Below are 20,160 nucleotides of genomic sequence, written 5' to 3'. Positions count from 1 at the left end.
GGAGATCCACTCCCGGGCGGTCGGGTCCATGCCGTCGGAATTAGGCTAAACATTGTTCCGGTATTCGCACGTGACTAGAAATTTCGTTCTCGCCCATCGGGGGGATTTCAGAGACAGCTTAGACAGAAGCATGGAGACAAAGAAGAGCAGTAAATTGCCAGTAAAGACCGGCTTTACAGTGTCACCAAGTGCTGATTAGAGGGTTGATTATAAATGTTGAGGGTTGGCTTCCCCGGCATGATGTCATCTAGCTGTCTGCAAGGTGGGTAGCTACGATATTATGGGCCAGCTTCAAGTGGCCATTTGATAGCCCTCCTACGTCTGTACTCTTCATCTGTATCGTAGACGATCCTATTCCTCTGCTCTTTATCTCGGTCCCTAGTATTCCGATATACAGCCATACCCTGCCGAAAGCTATCTGTATTGCCAATTTGGCTCTGTTATTATAATGGAATACTGTTATTCTGGTCATCACATACCACCAAGCTCCTCACAGAGCTGGAGTTGAAGCCGTTCTAGGGGTACACCGGTGTAATAGTCTAGCATCGCCGTAACAAACCGTCTACAAGAGAATGAAAACTCGAGCCTATGCAGTCAGTAGTAGCCAGGAGTACCACCCGTAGTTTTATCGCCAGACGTGATATGCAATTGTATATGCTGCCTGTCGAGCTCCTTGAGGGCGTCAACCAGATCCTCGACAGCTCATCCCAGCACCGCAACTGACGCCCAAATCGGGTTCTCTTATGAAGCCTTTTCTGCATCTCATCGAATACTGGGTGTTGTATTCTGTCGAACAAATACTAGTGGCACAACGGAAAGGCACGGTATGTTTCTCTATTGTGTCACCAACTATCAAAGGGACCATTATTCAAAGGATCTTCGCGGCTCTCCGTGTACATGCTAGCTACACAGCTATCCGGGGTTGAAAGGTTGAAGGAAAAGGAGGTCAGTCAGATTAGATCAAGTCAAACCCTTTTTAAGGGTATCAGCGACGTAAGATGTCGTCTGGGCGCCGGCGATGCCTTTTGACGGCTTCATCCTAGGCCAGAGACACACGTCTCGAGCTCGAAGTTATCATCATCGACCGGGTCGCGGCGTAGAATAGAAGTATGTGGAGAGGGCGTAGTGACGGGAGAGTGCAGATTGGGTAGGGTGAGGGTCCTCAGGGCAGTATACTATCAACTAGTATACCACGTTTATCTCTCCTTCACTATATCATCGCTGTCATCGTCTTGTTTCTTTTCTCTCTTATCTTATTCCTACCTCTTCCATGTTATATATTGCTGCTTGCTGATTGTGGTTGTGGGTTGGTTCCTTTTTGTGTTATTATTCCAGGTAGTTTTCTTTGTGAAAAACTTTAAAAAAAAAAAAGCGCCTAGACCATCACGTGATGAGGGGCTCTTCCGCCTTTTGAGTGCATAAAAGGGAAGGAACGACCCCGCGTGAGAGTTCGACGAGGAAGAAAGGAAAAAGAGGAAAGAGCAAGGCCTAAACCCACGCACTCCTTATTTACGCAGCTACAGCCACGCACCCCGCCCCTTCCCACCACCCCTTGCGCTAGTCCTTTCCTGGCCTAGCGTGACACTGGAGCTTGGGCCACCGTGAAGCGGAAGAGAAAAAGAACTTCTCGTCGAACGTCGAGTGGTTGACAACAAGCAGCGACAGGCGAGACACAACAAGACCGAGTCCGCGGCCCGAGAGCAGCGACGGGACAAGGGCTCGACAGGGACTCAAGTGAAGACAAGGGAGCAAGGATACACTCACAGAAATTTCAGCGCGGATAGGTCTCTTAGGTATGGCTCTGCGACCGGTACACCCACGTGTAGTTCATCTACATCCCATCCGTCTACAGCATAACACACCCGGCGCCGGCGCATATACCCCGTCTATATGCCTATATCTGTATCAGTATTGCTAACCAGCCCTAGAATGACAGACCAAGACAACTCGTACAGACCGCGCTCGCCTGACTTCTCGGGCTTCGCCGGCAGCGTTCCCCCGTTTCACGACTACGGCCACCACTCCTCCTACGCTGCAGCCTTCACGACTCCAATCTCGCCACAGGCCTCCTACGACGCCTCGCCTTTCTTCAACCCACAGGCCCATCATCAGCATCAGGCCCCGCACCAGCAGTATCACCAGCAGTATTCTCATCTCCAGCAACAGCAACAACAACAACAACAGCCCCACCACCAACCGCATCCACATTCACATCAGCAGCCGTATATTCCACAACTCTACTCCCCGACGGACGAGATGGCCCCTACTACCCGGTCTAGGGCACAGGCTATGCAGCAGCCGCAGCACATGCTCGAGCAACAGCAACAACAACAACAGTACCAATCTCAGATCCTCCAGCAACAGCAGCAGCAGCAGCAACAACAACAACAGCCACTACCACCGCCGCCACAGCAACAAAATATGGTGGAACAATCGCCCATGGAACATCCAGAGGCAGAGCAGGCGAAGGAGAAGAGCCTGGGACCCTCTTGCGGAATAGAAGTCAAGACCAAGTTCCCCGTCGCTCGGATAAAACGTATTATGCAGGCAGACGAAGATGTCGGCAAGGTCGCCCAGGTTACGCCCATCGCAGTCTGTACGTTACTCTCCTACCCCATACCATAACTCTGAACTACCACATACTAACCCGTCCACCAGCCAAAGCGTTGGAGCTGTTCATGATATCCCTAGTCACCAAGGGTGCACAGGTGGCTAGGGACCGTTCGTCCAAACGTATCACCGCAAATCACCTCAAGGAAGCCATCAGCAAGGACGAAGTTCTTGACTTCCTCGCAGACATTATATCCAAGGTCCCTGATGCCCCCTCGGGCAAAAAGCACGACGAGGACGGCAGTGACGGGAACGACAAGCCAAAGAAAAAGGGTAGCCGTCGGAAGAGAGAAGACATGGATGACGACTAGTCTCGATGTTTTACTTCTTCGATCTCCTCTCATTTATCTCTACACTGGCTGGTTATACGTATCATTTACTCGGTTGGGAGCACAGACTGTGGCTGGCGTTGGCGGTAATCTGAAGCATGCATCCTTTTATTCCTATATCCTCTTTCCATATATCTTCTCCATTCACTCGTCGTGAACTCTTATCTCTTCTCTTGGCTTGTCTCTTACATCAATTTTGCTTCAATTTTAATGACATAACGTAATGCGTCTGACGACAGGTTAGAGAATAAGTTTGTCAGCCTAGAATTTGGCTTAATGGATCTCTACGGCTCAATGCTTACTACGCACGGCCCCTTCTTCTATATTGTCGTTTCTTGTAAACAATATCTGATACTCATAGAAACTGTTCTTCAATGCCCCGTCCCACGGGCCACATCTATGTAATATCCCCTCTAGAACTCAGAAATAGTCAATCAGCTACCCTACACAAACATATCCAGGTTTAAGCCCATGACATCATTCCCAACATCTCCAAAGCGGCTCTCGAAATCTATCTCTTCGCAACAACACGTGCTCGGGCTTGTTCCCTCATATTCGAATACGACACCTGTCAGGTACTGGCAACTTAACGACAAAAACGGCGCCTCAGGACGTTTTTTAAGCAGGCCGTGGGTGTGCATCCGTTTCATTAAGGATCCAAGTGACATTAAGCTACACTCCGGACTGCAAGTCTGCATACCATTGAGCAGAATTTCTCGCCGCTCGTAAAGCATCTTGAGGATGTTACCAATCAACCACTCTCTGCTTTCGTTAAGCTTGTCTATAATACACGTTAGCAACGGGACAGATGTATGGCATACTTCTTAATTCTTTACGCGGTATCACACAAACCTATGATCCTAGCTGGAATCGGCAGGCCCAGACTTGGTATCGGCCCCATGCTTTGCACGATGGTGATCAATGTGGTTCTTTGGAACTCCTTGGCAAGCCGGAAGTACCAGCATATCCAAATCCACAAGATCATATCACGCGAGTATCTCGAGGGCTTCTTGTCCGCTAAGGCTCTGATCCATGCTTCTGAAAAGAATGCCAGCACAAACTTGCACTCATAATAGTCTGTGATCAAGGCAATCTTGGCAAGCATCTCTATAGACACTTTTCGTGGTATAAGATTGTGCTGACAATGCAAGATGCGCAGGAATAGTTTAAACGCCTTCACATCCCACCCATCAGCACTCACCACAACTGAGCCCTTCTCCGTAATCGTAGCGCTCTCCGGCCAGCTGGTACTCAATATGCTCTTGAAGACGGGAGAGGCCAATGCTAAATGCTTGGAAGAAACCCGAAAACGCACGGCTTTTGTCGTCTGTTGCACGGCTGGTGTTGGCTCGCTGGGTGATGATGACCGCTTTCTCTTCCTCCGGTGCTTCTCCCTGGGCCTCCTTGAGTCCTCTCGAGTGTTCTCGACGGCAGGCTGGGGTACCTCTTGCTCGAATTGGTTTTCATCAAAGATGGCGACGGGGGCATCGGGGTTGGTGAGGACAATGTCTACCTCCCCGTCAGGGTCAATGAGGTAGACGAGTTGGTCCATGGTGCTCTCGTGCTCGCCAGATTCCGATTTGGTGATAAAATAACAGTCTTCTCGGCGCCCTGAGGGGGTGTAAAAAGGAGTAGAAAGACTTCATCTTGCACAGTTGCCGAGGGCCCGACGCGCTCTTTATACCTCTCAGCTCAGAGCTGTACTGGTCGTCGACGTGACGTGTTGGCTGTCTTTCCCGGTAGCTCATCTACGTGACGGCCCTTCGCTGGACTTCAGGGCCCGTGATAGGCCACGTTCCATTCTCGCGTTCCAATGCTTGGGCTAAGATGGGAGCTCCCGCCGCTAGTCCGGATCCGGCAGCCCCTTTCAACTCTGTTTTGACCTTTCTTAAACGTCGAAGAAAACGACGGCGAGAGGGAGATGACGACGGCGATGAAGACGGTAGCTACGAGAAGAAGACGAACACTGGAAGATGCTCGGTTCTGTGTGTGTTAGCGCCCTGCGAAGTCGCAAGAGCTTGGGTACGATATGCCTACCTGAGTGTTCGGTAACTAGTTATGGCAAGGGTAACTAGCCTAGCGCCCCCAAGTGAGACCATGGCTAACTAACAGGTTTCGCAGGTAGTCCATATAGACTAATCCCCAGCAGTTAGCTGGATATTTCCCCTTTATTATGGAGCCGAGCATCACGTCTACGGCGTGAGTACATACTGGGCGTAGGGAAGTCACGGAACGGAATTCAAGACACGTTGGAAGTATAATATTCCGTGATTCTACGCATCCAGTTCCTTTTGGCCGCCCTGCATGTCTTCTCCTTTTAAGGGAAGTTTTTATTGCTGATCTCCCACACGTTTACTAGTTATTATTATTGTTTAATTCATGACTACCTGGGAACCCGGCTTCATGACGACTAACTGCTGGTACTAGTGATCCGTCGCCTTAGAGAACCTATCACTGTCAATGTTCCTTAATCGACATAAATACGTACTACCGATGAAGGTGCTGTACTTTCGTGTGCTGTCCTACCTATAAGAGCTTAATATAGCAGAGGCAATATATGCTGCGAACATTTTTTTCGGCATAAAGGACGCCATAGCCACAGTCACCACAAGAATGCCTTATACCACCTCTCCATTTGAATGAGTCCATTTGATTTAAGACCGTCTTACGATGAATTCCCCAGTTCATTCTATAAAGATAAACGGGAAAAAAAAAAAAAAAAAAAAAAAAAAAACAAAAGAAGAAGAAGAAGTCTTCGTCAAGCACTAAACCCACGACTGCAATGAGGATGAAATCTATCATCTTGAGTAGAAAGACTGAAGATATAACATCAGTTTGACCGCCGGCCCAGAATAAACGCCAAGTACTGGATTACCGCTATGGCCGCCAATAATGGCCTTACCACTTTCATCTAACGCTGGGGAAGTTGGTGTTTCGAGTACCGATGCAAATAACTACTTCGAGAAACTCAGTTCCGCGTCGGTGGGTCCAAAGAGCTACTCTGGGTCAACGGTCTAAGGGCAGTTCTTCGCCCTGGCTCGGTGAGTCGGTATATGAATAGAACCTAAGCCTAGACCTTGGATAGTCCCATGTCTTTATACCTCAGATGCCCGCTATGGTGCTGAAGAGAGGAAGATGTTGTTGATGACAACGCTAACTGCTACTGCGTAACTAATTGTAGGGGCCTAGTTTGTGGACAGGGCTGGAGAGCGAGAAGCGTTAATCAATTGCTTCAAAGTAGATTGTTAAGATGGCTTACTCTGACGCAGCAGTCCCCTGGTGTTTGAAGCGATCAATTGACTAACGTCCGAATGGGAAGAAACAACGGTTTAGAAGTGATGCTCGATACCTGCGGCAAGATTTGTATGTTAAGGATGGGGCGATAGATAATCCTCCACCCCAAGGCATGCCCAAGCGAAGACTGGCGCTACCAAGGCAGCAACCGCCAGTATCGACCAGGACAGTGAGATTCATGCTCGAGCCGGTAACTAGTTTTCTTGGGTAACTAGTTAGTTATTTATCGGTATAACTACCTACGGAGCATAAGCATGAGTGGCCTTCCACACCTCCGCCCCATCCCACATCCAATGCCAAATAGTACATCCCAAGGTCAACAGAAATATATCGTAGTAAAGTAGTGTACTCCGTAGTGAAAAGCACAGCTGGTTCTGTAATAGCCGTAGAGTGACCGGCTTCGCTAGTTCGTGAACTAACTATCGATAAGAGTTCAGCTCCAGTAGTTAAGGACGAAGATCTGGATGTCTCACCAACGACACACACGCACAAGCACACACACACACGACCATGGAACAGACACAGCCCGGCCGCGCCCTTTAGAAGCGGACACGGAGACATGAAGAGCTGTCATGGACTTTGTAAGAATCCGCGCCTCCTGACGGCCATCCGCTTCTGCTGACAAGTTTTCGCCGCCAGTGGTCTCGACTGATAGGCGGCGCCGCCTCGGGCTCGTCCAAGGCCCTGCGCAAGAACCCGACTGGAAAACGACTGGCAGCATTCAAGCACACATGCAATACCCTCTACGTACGTTGAGCCGGGGATGCGTAGTGAGAAGTTTTGGCGCTCTAGGGCCATGGGCTAACGGCTGTCGGTAGCAAATATGGCGGAACTCGCCCTCGCTGTCTCCTGAATCGCCCTCGATCCCCTTGATTCGAAGCTCCCTGAACCGCCTCAATTCCATCCTTCGAGACGAGTCTCGCGGGCCGTCGCCTCACCCGTGTCACTCAGACGCCGCTACGTCCCAGGTATACCTGACGGTGACCAAGTTGGCATTGGCAACGCACGATCCGGGCGTGGTCTCGGCTGCGGCTGTGCTGTTGAACACCCTGATCGAGTCTGAGGTGGATGGGATCGTGGACAGCAGCGTCTTCTCGCGTGCCCTGGTCGACCTGGTCTCGCACGGTAATGCCTCGACGTGCATCGACCGGCGTGATCTCGAAGACGGGGAGTCGAAGCTGGTTGAGCTTGTCTTTGGCGTCGCCAACGTCATCCGCCTCCGCCCAGAGATCCTACCGGCCTGGTTCTCGCCAGAGGAAAAGAAGGATGGGTCCGGGGAGCCTCAACGGATAGATCCGTCGTTGAGGGCTGGTAAGGGGTTTGCAGGTGTTACTAGGAGAGACGACTTTCCACTCTTCTATCTGTTGGTGGACTATGTGCACTACGAAGGGAGGACGGGGGACTTTGCCCGGACAGGGCTGCTATATATAATCGAGACTGCATCCAAGGTCAAGGAACTGGAGAGATGGCTTATCGAGAGTGACATGGCTACGTTGATGGCTATTGGACTTGGTGCTTCCTACAGCCAACTCAGCCGGTGTGTAGTAGATATATCGACCCTGAGGATTGAATTTCAAAGACAAAAGAAGCTAACATGCTAGACAGGCTCCTGATATCAACCGACAGCCATGAGGATATCCCGGCTATCATTGCGCTATCAGACCACACTGATCTGGATAACACCGTGCATCACTCGCACCAGGGCCAGCTAGATGCATTTCTCTCCTATCTTTTATTCTGGCAGGACGCCATCGACCATTGCAAATCGCCCGAAGTAACTGACACGCTTCTCGACCACTTCCAGGTCTTGTTTCTCGAGCAGCTTCTGTAGGTGTTCTGTCTAAGTTTTGTAATCTGTTCCCACGGTCTAACTGGTGGTTATAGATATCCCTCGCTGCTGGAATCATCCGACGTAGCAGGCGGTTCTACATCGTCAGTGATTACCTATCTGAGCCGCATACTGGAGTCCATCTACCAGCCGGTCCTGGTCAACCGGATACTAAACTTCCTGCTCGCTTCGCCAGCCAGCGAGCAGCAGCATATCAGGCTTACATCGACCAAGAAAAGCCGTATGTCGCTGAGCCGGCGAAAGTCACTGGATATACTGGCCTCCTTTGCTGAGGCGGCGGCCAAACCATCTCCGACCCTATTCAACCTGGTCGATCTTATCTTGATGGGTATACGGTCGCACAACCGGCAGACCGTTGTGGCAACGCTGCGGCTAATAACGGTTGTGATACAGCACCACCATGAGTTTGCGAATCTGCTGATCAAGTCCGCAAGGGACCAGAGTTCCCATCCGACGGAGCTGCGTACAGTGTCTGCGCTTAACGGAGAGGTGCAACGGCTATTCACATATGCTACGGATCTGCTAGATGATCCGGGTATAGAGCCTTCGTACGAGAACTACATCTCCAGTGCTTTGTCGGTACTCTACCAGCGGATGCACGGTCAGAGCCATGTGGTGCCGTGGATCGTCGACGTCAGGGGAGGAGTGTTCTCGGGGATGCTGGATCTGCTGCGTCGGTTCTTCACGAACAGTGTGGTGACCAACCTGGCTCTGACAAACTCCCTTTCGGCCCTGGCCTCGTCCGACCTGATATCTCTGGACGGCTGGCTTCTGTCTCACCCTGAAGAGCCTGGTTCCAACGGCCAGACAGAGGATTCTGCTGCTACTGCCGCCAACGTCGAGGCCACCAGCCAGACGAAGACCGAGACTGAGCCGGTACTGTCAGCCATCCTTCAGCAGCTTGTCAAGCAGGTCCAGGACTGGCGCACCGAGATCCCAGACTTTGAGCTCTTGCTCTCTGCTCGCCGGGAACTGCTGCACCGCGAGGACCAGTCCGAAGTCACCGGGACCGACACTCAGCAGGGCAAAGACGAGCATCAGCAGTCTGTCTCTGCCGCAGACGAGTCGGAGACGGAGCCAGCACCAGCACCAACAGCAGCAGCAGCAGCAACAACAACAACTACAACTACAACAGCGCCGGCCGGAAGAGAGCCGTCTCCCTCGCCGCCACAGCTCTCGACCCGAGTCAATGTCCAGCCACCGGCCGAATCCTCCTCGCCCTCGCCGGCCACGCTGCACCCCCTTTCGCAAGCGCCATCTTCCTCCCTCCAGGTCGTCCACGAGACACCGGGCTCCAGCACTGCTCCTTCTGAGGCCGGGGAGACTGAAGAGGCCAGCGAGAAAGAGGACGGGGCTTCGCTGAACCATATCCTGACCAACGTCGTGATACTGTACGAGTTCATCCTGGAGATCACCGCGCTGGTACAGGCTCGCGCGAGCGTCCTGCAGGACGTCCGCTTCTAAACACCTACGTCTTTAATACTTCTCTTCTTCGTCTTCTTTCCTTTTTCTTACTGTTTTCTACTCCGTCTTCAACGGTCTGGTCTATATAGAGTGCATGCAAGGCCAGGGATGCAAGAGTGTATCTGCTATAGACTCAACGCATAATCAAGCAAATATACATACATACATATATACACATGGATCGACCTGTGTCTGTTGTAACTATACGCCCGTCTGTCTCTCTCTCTCCCGGTCTATATCTACCGTCTCCCGCCCTGCGTCCGCTCTGCGTCTGCGGCTGCGGCTACCAACATCCCTCCCCCCCCTTTTTCTCCTGCGGCGCGGCGGCCCCTGACCCCTGCGGACAGGCAGGGAAGATATTAATAGAGAACCGGCGTACTCCATCTTCTGCCCTTCGTCTGTCCTGCTGCTATCCCGCGATTCTGCATCGATTCTGCATCGGCATCTTCGTCCCCCCGTCTGCTATAGCTACCTCGCCTGCTCGTCGTTGCGGGCCCTCGCTGTCACTGGCGCATCCTTCGCTCAGCCTCTTCTCGCTTCTCTCGCCTTCACCTCCGTATAAAATTGAACAACATCTCGTCTTCACCACCACCACCCAACCGCCTTCACCACCGAAGACCGTCTTATGTCCCAGCCTCACCAGCCCGCTGATGGACTGTCTGCTGCTCTGCCGCCAGCTCCGTCGCCTCCATGATGCTCTCTCGCAAGCACCGGCCGGCGCCCTCGGTCAAGTCGCTGCCTATCAGCCCTCCGCTGCCCTTCCCGCCCGCCTACTATCACCAGCACGGCCATGAGCACCAGCACCACCACCACCACCACCACGCCAGAGACGCAAAGCAAGCCCCAGACCACGCAGAGATATATCCCCAGATGGCGCCGCGCGACTATCCAGACTATGCGGCCGTGCCAGGCCCTGCGCCGGACGTCAGCCTTGCCGTCGAGCAGTCCTACTTCGACCTGCGCGGCCAGCAGCAGCATCACCAGCACCAGCACCACCAGCAGCATCACCTTCATCAGCATCAAGGACGCCATGAACAATACCCCTTCAGCCCAAATGACTACAGCTACGAGTTCAACAGCTACAGTGCGCCCCGTCTGCCGCCCTCGCCGCCGACCTCTCCGCCCTATGTGGCCGCCGCGCCCCGGGAGGACACGGACAGCTACCCGGCCTCGCTGGCCTCGCTGCCTCGCTCGCTAAAGAGCGCCGGCCACAGGCGGGGGACTCGGTCGATGGGCAGTGCGACGGCCGTCTCGCAGCCCTCGCGGCTCAGCCGGGGCGGCAGCGCTACCACGGACGTTGGACAGGCCTCGGATGTGTCGATAGACCTGACAGACATGCTCTCGGACAAGCTGGACGAGGTCATCAACCATATGGACATGCAGGTCTTTAGCGGCCGCGAGAGAGACCTCTGTATGTTTAGTTACCGCCGTTCTTGTTTGCTATGAATAATACGCTGTTACTGACCGGTGGCAGATCTAGATGTTGATGCTGGCCCGGCCGGCCCTGATGCGGCCTCCAAGACCAGCTCCGGACGCAGCTTTCTGCGCTCTTCCTCCTCAGCCTCCCACAAGACGAACTACTTTGCAAAGGCATACCACTACGCAAACTCCCGGCTGCCACCTAAACTCGTCCCTCTCAATCTGTACATCTCCCTATCTGCTCTCCTCTTTTCTATATACTGACGATGACAGGTTCATATCAACATGGCCGCTGCTATGTCTGGCTGCCCAATCGTCCCAGAGCGCTTACAACCGTCCCTCGCCTGTTGAGCGGGAGACTCACGTCGAAGGAGACCCTTACCTGGGCACCAAGGCCATGGTCATCAAGTCCGTTGCCCTCGATCATATGAATCTCATCGTCTTTGCTGTCAGAGGGACCACCCGCTCCTCCTTCACCGACTGGGCTACCAATATGAATGCGGAGCCCGCAACTCCCACCGGGTTCCTCGATGACCCGGGTAACCTCTGCCACGCCGGCTTCCTTTCAGTGGCTCGAAAGATGGTCCGTCCAGTGGCTATGCGGCTTGAGCAGCTCTTGGCCGAGAATCCCGCTCGATCAAAGTTCTCTCTTGTCATCACAGGCCACTCTGCTGGCGGTGCCGTTGCCAGCTTACTTTACGCTCATATCCTCTCCTCCACCCTGCGTTCGGAGCTGATATACCTCCGTGACCGTTTCAAGCGCATCCACTGCTTTACCTTTGGCTCTCCACCGGTATCCCTGCTGCCGATCAACAAACCGTCAGACCCACGGTACGCCAAATGGCTCTTCTACACTTTTGTCAACGAAGGCGACCCGGTCTGCCGCGCGGACAAGCCATATATCCGTTCCCTCATCAACCTCTACAAGTCGCCTGCCCCTTCAACCCAGGGCAGCAGATCTCGCTCGTCCACGACCAGCAGCAAGCCAAGCAAGCTAGGATTCCTCAAGGATCGTCGAGAGAGCACTGACAAATCCGACTTTGAACCGGAAGTCACCTGGCCTATACCCTCGCCCACTCTCACCTTACCAGGCTGCCTGATCGTTCTTCGTGGAGATAAGCACAACCCTAGAGACAAGGATGTAGTGGAAGCCTACCTGACAAACAACGAGCAGATGGCTGGCGTTGTCTTTGGAGACGTTATGATGCATATGATGACCCTTTACGAGCGGCGTATCCAGCTTCTGGCCACGGATGCCGTTACCGCCAGAGCTGCTCGATGATTTCTTTCTTCATTGCCTTTTTTTTTTTTTTTTTTTTTTCCTCTTCTTTATTTTCAACCACTTTCAATTCATGATATACCCATTCAATTCCATTATTTTTACTGGTTGGCTGGTTGATGAACAATCTGGATCAAAGGACAAAGGACTTTTTCTTCTTTTTTCTTATTTTTTCTGTTGTATTCGATACCCTCACATTCGTTTCTTTCTTTCTCTTTCTTTTTTCTTTTTCTTTCTTTCTTTCTTTCTTTCTTCTTCTTCTTCTTTTTTACCTCTTGCTTTTCTTCTTTCAACCCTCCTATGCCTGGTGCAAGAGCGGCTTTTTTTTTCACACCCTTCTTACTATGGGGGATGGAGTTATACAGGCAAGACAACTACCAAATGACCAGACATGACATGGGAATCGAATCCTAGGATGTTCACGGCACGGTGCATATGCGGAATTCTGGGATCTATTTCCTTTTATTTTTCTCTTACAACCAAATTTCGCGTATATAGCTAGGGACAGGATACACTCAAATTATACATGGAATATGATTAGAAATGACTAAACCCCATTGCTAGGCCAGAATAGTATACATTTTTATATCCCCCCCGATACTATCGAGTGCTAAATGCAAACTCCCTTCTTAGAAGCTGTCGGTTATGCATCCGTGGCTAGCATCTTTGACGCTTCTGGCGTACTTCCCCAGTGTGCCTCTCATAGTCAGTCCGGTAGGCCGGCCTTGACCAGCCTGCTCTCGAGCCAACCACTTCTCCCTACGCTGTGCAAGCACGTCCTCGGCAACATCAAGGTCAAGAAGCCTATTCTCAGCGTCGATCGTGATCTGATCACCGTCCTCAACGAGTCCAATGGGGCCACCCACGGCGGCCTCGGGGACGATATGGCCAATCAAAAAGCCGTGGGAGCCACCGCTGAAACGGCCGTCAGTTATTAGGGCAACGGAGTGGCCCAATCCTGCACCCATTAGGGCAGATGATGGTTTTAACATTTCTGTAAACATATTAGTATACATGGATATAGTTTTAGGTAGAGAGAGAGGGGGAGAGAGAGAGTATACGTGCCTGGCATGCCTGGACCGCCCTTGGGACCAGTATATCGAATAACAACGACAGTCTTCTCGTCCTTCTTGATCTCCTTGTTCTCCAATGCAGCAATAAAGTCGTCTTCATGGTCAAACACTCTGGCCTTACCGACGAACCGTGTGCCCTCCTTGCCGGTGATCTTGCCAACACTGCCTCCAGGCGCAAGACTACCACGCAAGATCTGTAGATGACCCGTTGGCTTGATGGGATCAGAGAGCGGCCTGATGATCTTCTGGTCAGACGGGAAGTCAGGGAACTTCTCAACGTTCTTGGCCAGCGTCTGACCCGTCACCGTGATGCCTGAGCCGTCGATGAGGCCCTCCTTGAGCAGGAATTTGATCAAGGACGGGGTTCCACCGATATTGTGTAGATCAGCCATGACATATTTGCCAGACGGCTTCAGGTCCGCGAGGAAAGGGACCCGGTCACTGACGGCTTGGAAGTCGTCTATGGTTAGCTTGATTCCTACAGAGTCTGCAATGGCGATAAGATGCAGAACTGCGTTGGTCGAGCCTCCAGTCACCGTCACCAAGACCATGGCGTTCTCAAAGGCCTGGCGAGTGAGGATGTCGGACGGCCGGATATCTTCAACCAGAAGGTTCTTGATAGCGCCTCCGGCCGCTTCACACTCGATGAACTTAGCCTTTGACTCGGCCGGGTTCGACGAAGAGCCCGGCAGGGTCATGCCCATCACTTCGATGGCCGAAGCCATGGTGTTGGCCGTGTACATTCCACCACAGGCACCGCCACCAGGACAAGCATGCCGGATGATATCGAAGCGCTGTTCCTCGCTGATCTCGCCCGTCAGAAACTGGCCGTAGGCCTGGAACGCCGAGACGATATCGATATCTGCGTTGCCCTGAGTAGCTGCGCAGCCAGGACGTATGGTGCCTCCGTAGACCATCAGACTCGGCCGGTTGACTCTGCCCATTGCCATGACGACGCCAGGCATGTTCTTGTCGCAGCCCGGGATGCTGATGTTAGCATCGTACCACTGACCGCCCATGACCGTCTCGATCGAGTCCGCGATCAGGTCTCGGCTCTGCAGGCTGTAGCGCATCCCCTTGGTGCCCATGCTGATGCCATCGCTGACCCCAATGGTATTGAACTGGTATCCAATCAGGCCGCTCTTCTGCACGCCGGCCCGTACCCTGTTGCTTAGGTCGAGCAGATGCATGTTGCATGGGTTGCCGTTGTACCAGACGCTGGAGATGCCAACCTGCGCCTTGGACATGTCCTCTGTCGACAGGCCGGTGGCATAGAGCATGGCCTGCGAGGCGCCCTGCGAGATAGGCTGGGTGACATGTCTCGACACGCTGTTGAGCTCGCTTTCAGGCTTCTTCGACGAGGACGAGGCGCTGCGCTGTGCCGTTTGTCTGTGAAGTTCGAGGGCTGTCAGTTAGCTGGCTGGTTGTGACTCCTCCGACTTCGCTTCTGCAGAGGTAGCTCCGGGGAGCTTCGAGAGGCGACTCGAACTCGACTTACGGGAGCAGAGGGAGAAGGGCCCTCGAGGACAGACGCCCGGCACGCTGGATTCGAAGCATCTCGACGGGTTCTCGCGGCGCTGTGAGATGCTTCGTCGGCGTCTTCAGCGAGGTTCGACTTGTTGCGGTGGTTTTTGTTCGTCTTTAACGCCGGCGAGATTATTTATGCGGAGGCGCTGATAGGCCGATCTCGCTGCCTCGCTCTATCTATGAGATGATTCATACTACGGGGAGTCTAGCCAGGGACATGAAGACGATATTTTACATGATGTACCGAGTATATTGTAGCAGTAGATTGACTGAATATACACTGGTGGTCAGGGTGAAGATCGTGATATCAAAGTCCCGGATACTCAGGACCACTACAGGCAGTGTCAAGCTACGGCTATTAGACAGAGAACAGACTAGAATGCTAATTCAACGGTATTGTGCTCTGCTGTGCTTTGCTGTACTTTGATGCTTACCCTTGACAGATATCACTATGAGCCTTCAGGCTGGCCACCACCCACGCTCCGATGGTCTCTCGAGACAGGATCTATCCTTATCTTCGTGAATCTTCATCGCCAACCCGTTGGCTTCTCCTTCACGCCAGCATTCAATCCAAGGCTGATCGCAATGACTGCCTGACGACGATAATCACTCCCTAGCTGTGTATACTTAATCTCTTGGCCGAGATGGACATGTTCTCTCTCGTATCTGCATTCTGCATGCAGAACGACGATCACAACGACTTTTTTTTCAGCAGACAGAGAAGAAGAAGAAGAAGAAGCTCATCGTCCCCGTATCCCCGACTCCTCCATCCTCCTTATCAGGTTCTAAGACTTATAGCACGGCGTTCTATGGCTGCAGCGAAATAGTTTTTCTTGTCTTGTGATGGGCCTATCATAAATTTTATTTCCAAGTAAAGTTAAAATCATGTCCAATGAGGATCAAGGAAACCCATTTTCTTAACTGCAGCTAGCCAATAGCTGCATTGAATCTCCGAGTGTGAACAGATTACTGACCAATAGGAATTTACAATATTTCCGCAACTGCATCCAATAATACGAAAGACAAGAGACAGGCCATCAACATCAATCGAAAACAACATCCAGAAGTGAAGGGGAAAAAAAAAGCCATCAATTGAAAGAGAGATTTGGCAGAAGAACAGACAGAACGAACAGATAACGATTGCACTACCCAGCATGCCCAGGATCTACCTGTGGCTGATGTCTTGCATTATGTTCTCGGCGAGCTTTCCATTTGACTAGACGCGGGGACCCCGTTTAGTTACCGTTAGTTATGCCTGCAGGACCAGTTAACTACAATATTATACCCCTGCTCTATTTTTATAGCCCACCTTCCGATGGGGCCTTGGGACGGACTGCAGATTGCACCTTGCAGTGACGGGCTGATTAGGAAACGAGAATACTACTTGGGACTCTACCAAGGCATGGCAGTGAGATATCGTCCAAGTATCGGCAAAATGGGCTAAGAAACACATCACGCCGGTAGGGCTTCCAGATGATATGGCAATACACAAGATGTAGATATGGGCCTCTATGTGTTCGAAGAAAGATATAAGAAGGCGAGATGCCTTCTTGCCATTCCCTTGTTTTTTCCCCCTCAATCATCCATTCATCAGCCTGAATATACAGTGTTTCCCTCTTAATCTGATATCTAACGGCTATCATCGAACATGCTGAGCTCCGTGGTACGGTTTTCCGTGCTACCAATCGTCCTGGCATGGCTGGTCTTGCTGGCTGGACCTGTCAAGGCGGACAACTTTCTTGCGCACGGTTACGAGAGAGTATTTTTTGGGGCGCATACGAAACTTTCTGGTGAGATGCTCTTCTTACATAGCTAGCTTGCAGCAGTGGTATTCAATGCTTTGATAACTAACACAACATATCTACGGAGTAGTGGTATTGAAGGGCCAGATAAACAACAGCACCTCCTTGGGTTCAAACAGCAAAAAGGCCAGGAATCAAGAAACAACAGAGGTTCTGGCCCCGGGGGCATGCTCACTTACCCCGAGTTCATCGCTAGAGTCGATGACAGACCACTTCCACCAGATCATCCCGTCCTGTCTCATCCCGATCCCCCAGGAAAGGTCGGAGATGCCGTGGCGGATCTGCTAAAGTACAAACTCACTGGTGAAGTGAGCGTCAACGCCCTTGACCCTTCTCTCCGAGGCAAGACTTTCAACAAACCTCCAGGGGGCAAGAAGAAGCCAGGCAGTGGGGGTGGATCACGCAACCTTTACGACCCCAAGGACCCTCACAGAACGGCTTTTACAGTTTTGGTGGATGCACTTGTGAGCGGACTGTTCCAGCACCTCACGAACCCTAGGAACAGGGGTGTCTTCCAAAAAAATCTTCCATTCATGAAAGAAGCCCTCAAGGCAGCCATTATCCTACGCGAGGAAACAACAAATACCTACCTTCTGAAGAAGTTGAGTTCGCCGGTAGGAGATAGCGGTTTCGATCTCGATGTTAAGCTCGATTGGAAGGACTCCAAAGTTCCACTCGGGTCTAGGTACCCCGAATTCCGTATCAAAGAAACCTTTGACGCCAATGGGGGAAAACTTAGGAGGCTTGGCTTCAAGAACGCTGAGGATTTCGGTGACTGGATCAAGCACTTTGGGGATCCTAATTATAAGGGAAAGGTGGAATTCGGACCTGGAGCATTCACTCACCACCGCCTCTTGACATCGTGGAAGGATGCTGACCGCAAGCTAAACCTCTAGTCTGCGTACGGAGGAGAAGGGAAGATCTAAATAGTTAGCTCGCTTTATGGTGGATACAGCAAACATACAATCTTCAGAGTAGCTAGCTACATATGTGTAACGCCATTAACGGACCCGCTTTCATGCCTGAAATACTAATTTAACCCTGCAAGTTTGTTATAAGATCGTCTTTATTAATTATATTTATGACTTAAAATGCTAGTTGGTTACTACCTTGAGGCCTAATTAAATAAATATATATTGAAGCAAGCATACGCTGAAGGACTGTGTTGCTTACTTAGTCAAAGAGTACTAACTACTGCGAGTTTGGTTAAGCTCTATCTTGTTACAACTACTTACTCTATCACTAAAGCAGTGAAACCAAGTAACTAACTACGGGGGGAGAGCGTTTCTGCCTGAAGAACGCCCCAGATTTAAGTCCGGAGCCAGAAATACAAATGTCAGACAAACCAGAGAAGCCAAATATGCCAGAGATAACACAGTCTGTTGAGACTCCAGAGGATACCAACCAGTCGGATCCAGAGTCAGAGCCATATTCGGATTTGGATGGACGCCCATATAGCTACAGACAGTGCGTAGCCGCCTTGCAGGCTGAAGGCGTGCCCAAGGATCTCTCCTCCAAGACTGCTCGATGGTGCGTCGTTCGAGGAATACGGACTTCCTATGAATATGCAACAAGCCCTGGAGTGAGCCGCATATGCGACGACATGACCATACCTCAATTTGCACGCGCACGCAACGCACGACTGATAATGAGCAACGTCATCCCTGAAGGGATGGAGGATCCAAGAGTACAACCGTACTGCATATGGATTCCAGATTGTGCCTCTGCAGATACCTATCGCAAATTAGTGCATCGGTATCCTGCTATGTTGTACCAGGTTGGTCGGGCTTGTGGCGCTGCCGGATATGCCGATCTGTATAAGGAGCTCGTTAAGGGTAAGTCGATAGTCTCTTCATATACTGCCTGTCTTTTTTTGCAGAACTGACATTTTAATATAGATTTCAAGCTGCTTCCTGAAGTTTCTATTGCCGAAGAGGCGCGGGAAAGCGGAACTGATGGTGGCCGCGAGATCTACCGCCTGATACTGGAGTCACCTATTAAATATACGGTATTAGATGACAATACTCGTGGCATCAATGTTGATAATCCACGGTTTCCAGCCTATCTGAACGGAGACACGGCTGTGCGGTGGAAGGTAGAGCCCCGCGGGGATCTCCTGGAAGACGGAGAATATGACCAGGGAGATCAAGATATCGAAGAAGACAACAGGCTCGATGTAGCGGCTGCTTACCTAGATGATCAGTACAGGTGTCTATCCGCAGAAGAAGCCAAATGGTTCTACCAACCTCTCCCGGCTGATATTCCAACAGTAAAGAAAGAACTCCTGAGAGATATGGCAGCATACGAGGGCAATATAGATCGATACCACCGACTGATGGAACCCCAGGAAATGACTCACTCGGAAGTAACATGCGTTACCCGCGGCATATACCATAATACCATGTTTGCACGGTGGTGGATGGACCAACTTGAGATGAACACAAGCCGCATTCCGAAGCAAGACGTCTGGAGAATACGGTCGGCCATCAATGCCCGCCGGATCATGATAAACGATATCTCTGGCTTTCACGACGAGATGGAGGGCAAGCCGTATCTCATTTGGTGGCCTCTCAAACCCCATCGGAAATGTCTCGAGGCTCTCGCTAAGAAGTGTCCGTCAATGCAGGAGCAGATAGCAATCGCATGCATCTTTTGCGACTATCAAGATATATATCAATCTATCAATCCTGTGCCACATTGGCGTATTCGTCTTGCAGCTACGAAGAACCCTAATCCGTTCTATCTAGCTGATATAGACAAACGAGCCTCGGAACAAGGCATTGATGTCACAGAACGCCCTGGTGAACGAGACGGTAAGAAGGACAGTTTGAGCAGCGACATCGAACCTACCTCGATGTGGGTAGAATCACCCATCAACGAGTCCACAATGGTGAGCCGCTCACCAGACTTCCATCCATACTTTGGAAGCAGAGTGGAACCAGGCATCATTGAGAGATATGTGTTCAAGTCGCCGGAGGTTCTTCAAAAAATCGAGGCGCTACGCACTCGATGCTTTGGAGATGATACTGATCTATTGAAGGAGTAGACAGGTTTTAACGGTGGCCGTAGAATAGCGCGATAGTTAGCTTGTCAGCTTTTTTCTGTACTGCTTTTTCGCCATGCTAAATTAAACAAATTGCGCTACATTACAGGTCCTTGGTAATGCTGGAGGTCAGGCAAGTCATGGTTCAGTTGAGCCTCATTAACTCGGAGCCGTTGGTGATTAAAGTTCCAAGGTTACGGGACGGTCCGATGCAAGGTCATCTCTCCGGCCCAAGCCTCTTGGTCCAAGCCCCCAAATTAGTTATCAGAGCTTGCCCAGACCTACCATTGCAAAACAGACTGCCTAATTATTTAGTCTGAGAAGCTTTCATTTGACAGGAGAAATACTTCCATCGACCGTATCTACCCATGATTAACCTAATACATGATTAACATAAAACACACAAAACGCAAGTCTCTTGATATTAATATTATTTACTTTATAGTACATATAAACTATTTTACAGACGCT

The 20,160-nt window shown here is 51.2% G+C and overlaps 7 protein-coding genes across 7 annotated transcripts; 5 read left to right on the top strand and 2 right to left on the bottom strand.

The window, feature by feature from the left end:
* Positions 1-1,929: 1,929 nt before the first annotated feature.
* On the top strand, positions 1,930-2,921 carry ARB_00696 (CBF/NF-Y family transcription factor, putative; the record flags this gene model as incomplete). Its single annotated transcript, XM_003013105.1, has 2 exons — positions 1,930-2,596; positions 2,659-2,921. 2 exons carry the CDS (start codon positions 1,930-1,932, stop codon positions 2,919-2,921), a joined length of 930 nt encoding a protein of 309 aa, XP_003013151.1.
* Positions 2,922-3,382: 461 nt separating this feature from the next.
* Positions 3,383-4,491, bottom strand: ARB_00695 (uncharacterized protein; the record flags this gene model as incomplete). The annotated part of the gene is made up of 3 exons (XM_003013104.1): positions 3,383-3,450; positions 3,640-3,720; positions 3,792-4,491. 3 exons carry the CDS (start codon positions 4,489-4,491, stop codon positions 3,383-3,385), a joined length of 849 nt encoding a protein of 282 aa, XP_003013150.1.
* Positions 4,492-6,792: 2,301 nt separating this feature from the next.
* Positions 6,793-9,546, top strand: ARB_00694 (uncharacterized protein; the record flags this gene model as incomplete). The annotated part of the gene is made up of 5 exons (XM_003013103.1): positions 6,793-6,814; positions 6,889-6,980; positions 7,052-7,770; positions 7,839-8,060; positions 8,118-9,546. 5 exons carry the CDS (start codon positions 6,793-6,795, stop codon positions 9,544-9,546), a joined length of 2,484 nt encoding a protein of 827 aa, XP_003013149.1.
* A 693-nt stretch (positions 9,547-10,239) lies between these two features.
* Positions 10,240-12,247, top strand: ARB_00693 (uncharacterized protein; the record flags this gene model as incomplete). Its single annotated transcript, XM_003013102.1, has 3 exons — positions 10,240-10,957; positions 11,027-11,189; positions 11,239-12,247. 3 exons carry the CDS (start codon positions 10,240-10,242, stop codon positions 12,245-12,247), a joined length of 1,890 nt encoding a protein of 629 aa, XP_003013148.1.
* A 98-nt stretch (positions 12,248-12,345) lies between these two features.
* ARB_00692 (uncharacterized protein) lies at positions 12,346-14,874 on the bottom strand (the record flags this gene model as incomplete). Its single annotated transcript, XM_003013101.1, has 6 exons — positions 12,346-12,586; positions 12,722-12,742; positions 12,929-13,159; positions 13,306-13,411; positions 13,439-14,706; positions 14,816-14,874. 6 exons carry the CDS (start codon positions 14,872-14,874, stop codon positions 12,346-12,348), a joined length of 1,926 nt encoding a protein of 641 aa, XP_003013147.1.
* Positions 14,875-16,492: 1,618 nt separating this feature from the next.
* ARB_00691 (uncharacterized protein) lies at positions 16,493-17,542 on the top strand (the record flags this gene model as incomplete). Its single annotated transcript, XM_003013100.1, has 2 exons — positions 16,493-16,634; positions 16,668-17,542. 2 exons carry the CDS (start codon positions 16,493-16,495, stop codon positions 17,540-17,542), a joined length of 1,017 nt encoding a protein of 338 aa, XP_003013146.1.
* Positions 17,543-17,979: 437 nt separating this feature from the next.
* ARB_00690 (uncharacterized protein) lies at positions 17,980-19,692 on the top strand (the record flags this gene model as incomplete). The annotated part of the gene is made up of 2 exons (XM_003013099.1): positions 17,980-18,481; positions 18,545-19,692. The coding sequence occupies 2 exons, from the start codon at positions 17,980-17,982 to the stop codon at positions 19,690-19,692; spliced, it is 1,650 nt and encodes a 549-aa protein (XP_003013145.1).
* Positions 19,693-20,160: the final 468 nt, after the last annotated feature.

The sequence above is a fragment of the Trichophyton benhamiae genome (assembly GCF_000151125.1).
Source record: "Trichophyton benhamiae CBS 112371 chromosome Unknown contig00142.0, whole genome shotgun sequence".
Lineage (NCBI taxonomy): Eukaryota > Fungi > Ascomycota > Eurotiomycetes > Onygenales > Arthrodermataceae > Trichophyton > Trichophyton benhamiae.
The sequence above is the reverse complement of the archived record's forward strand: the minus strand, read 5'-3'. Positions and strand labels throughout refer to the sequence as shown.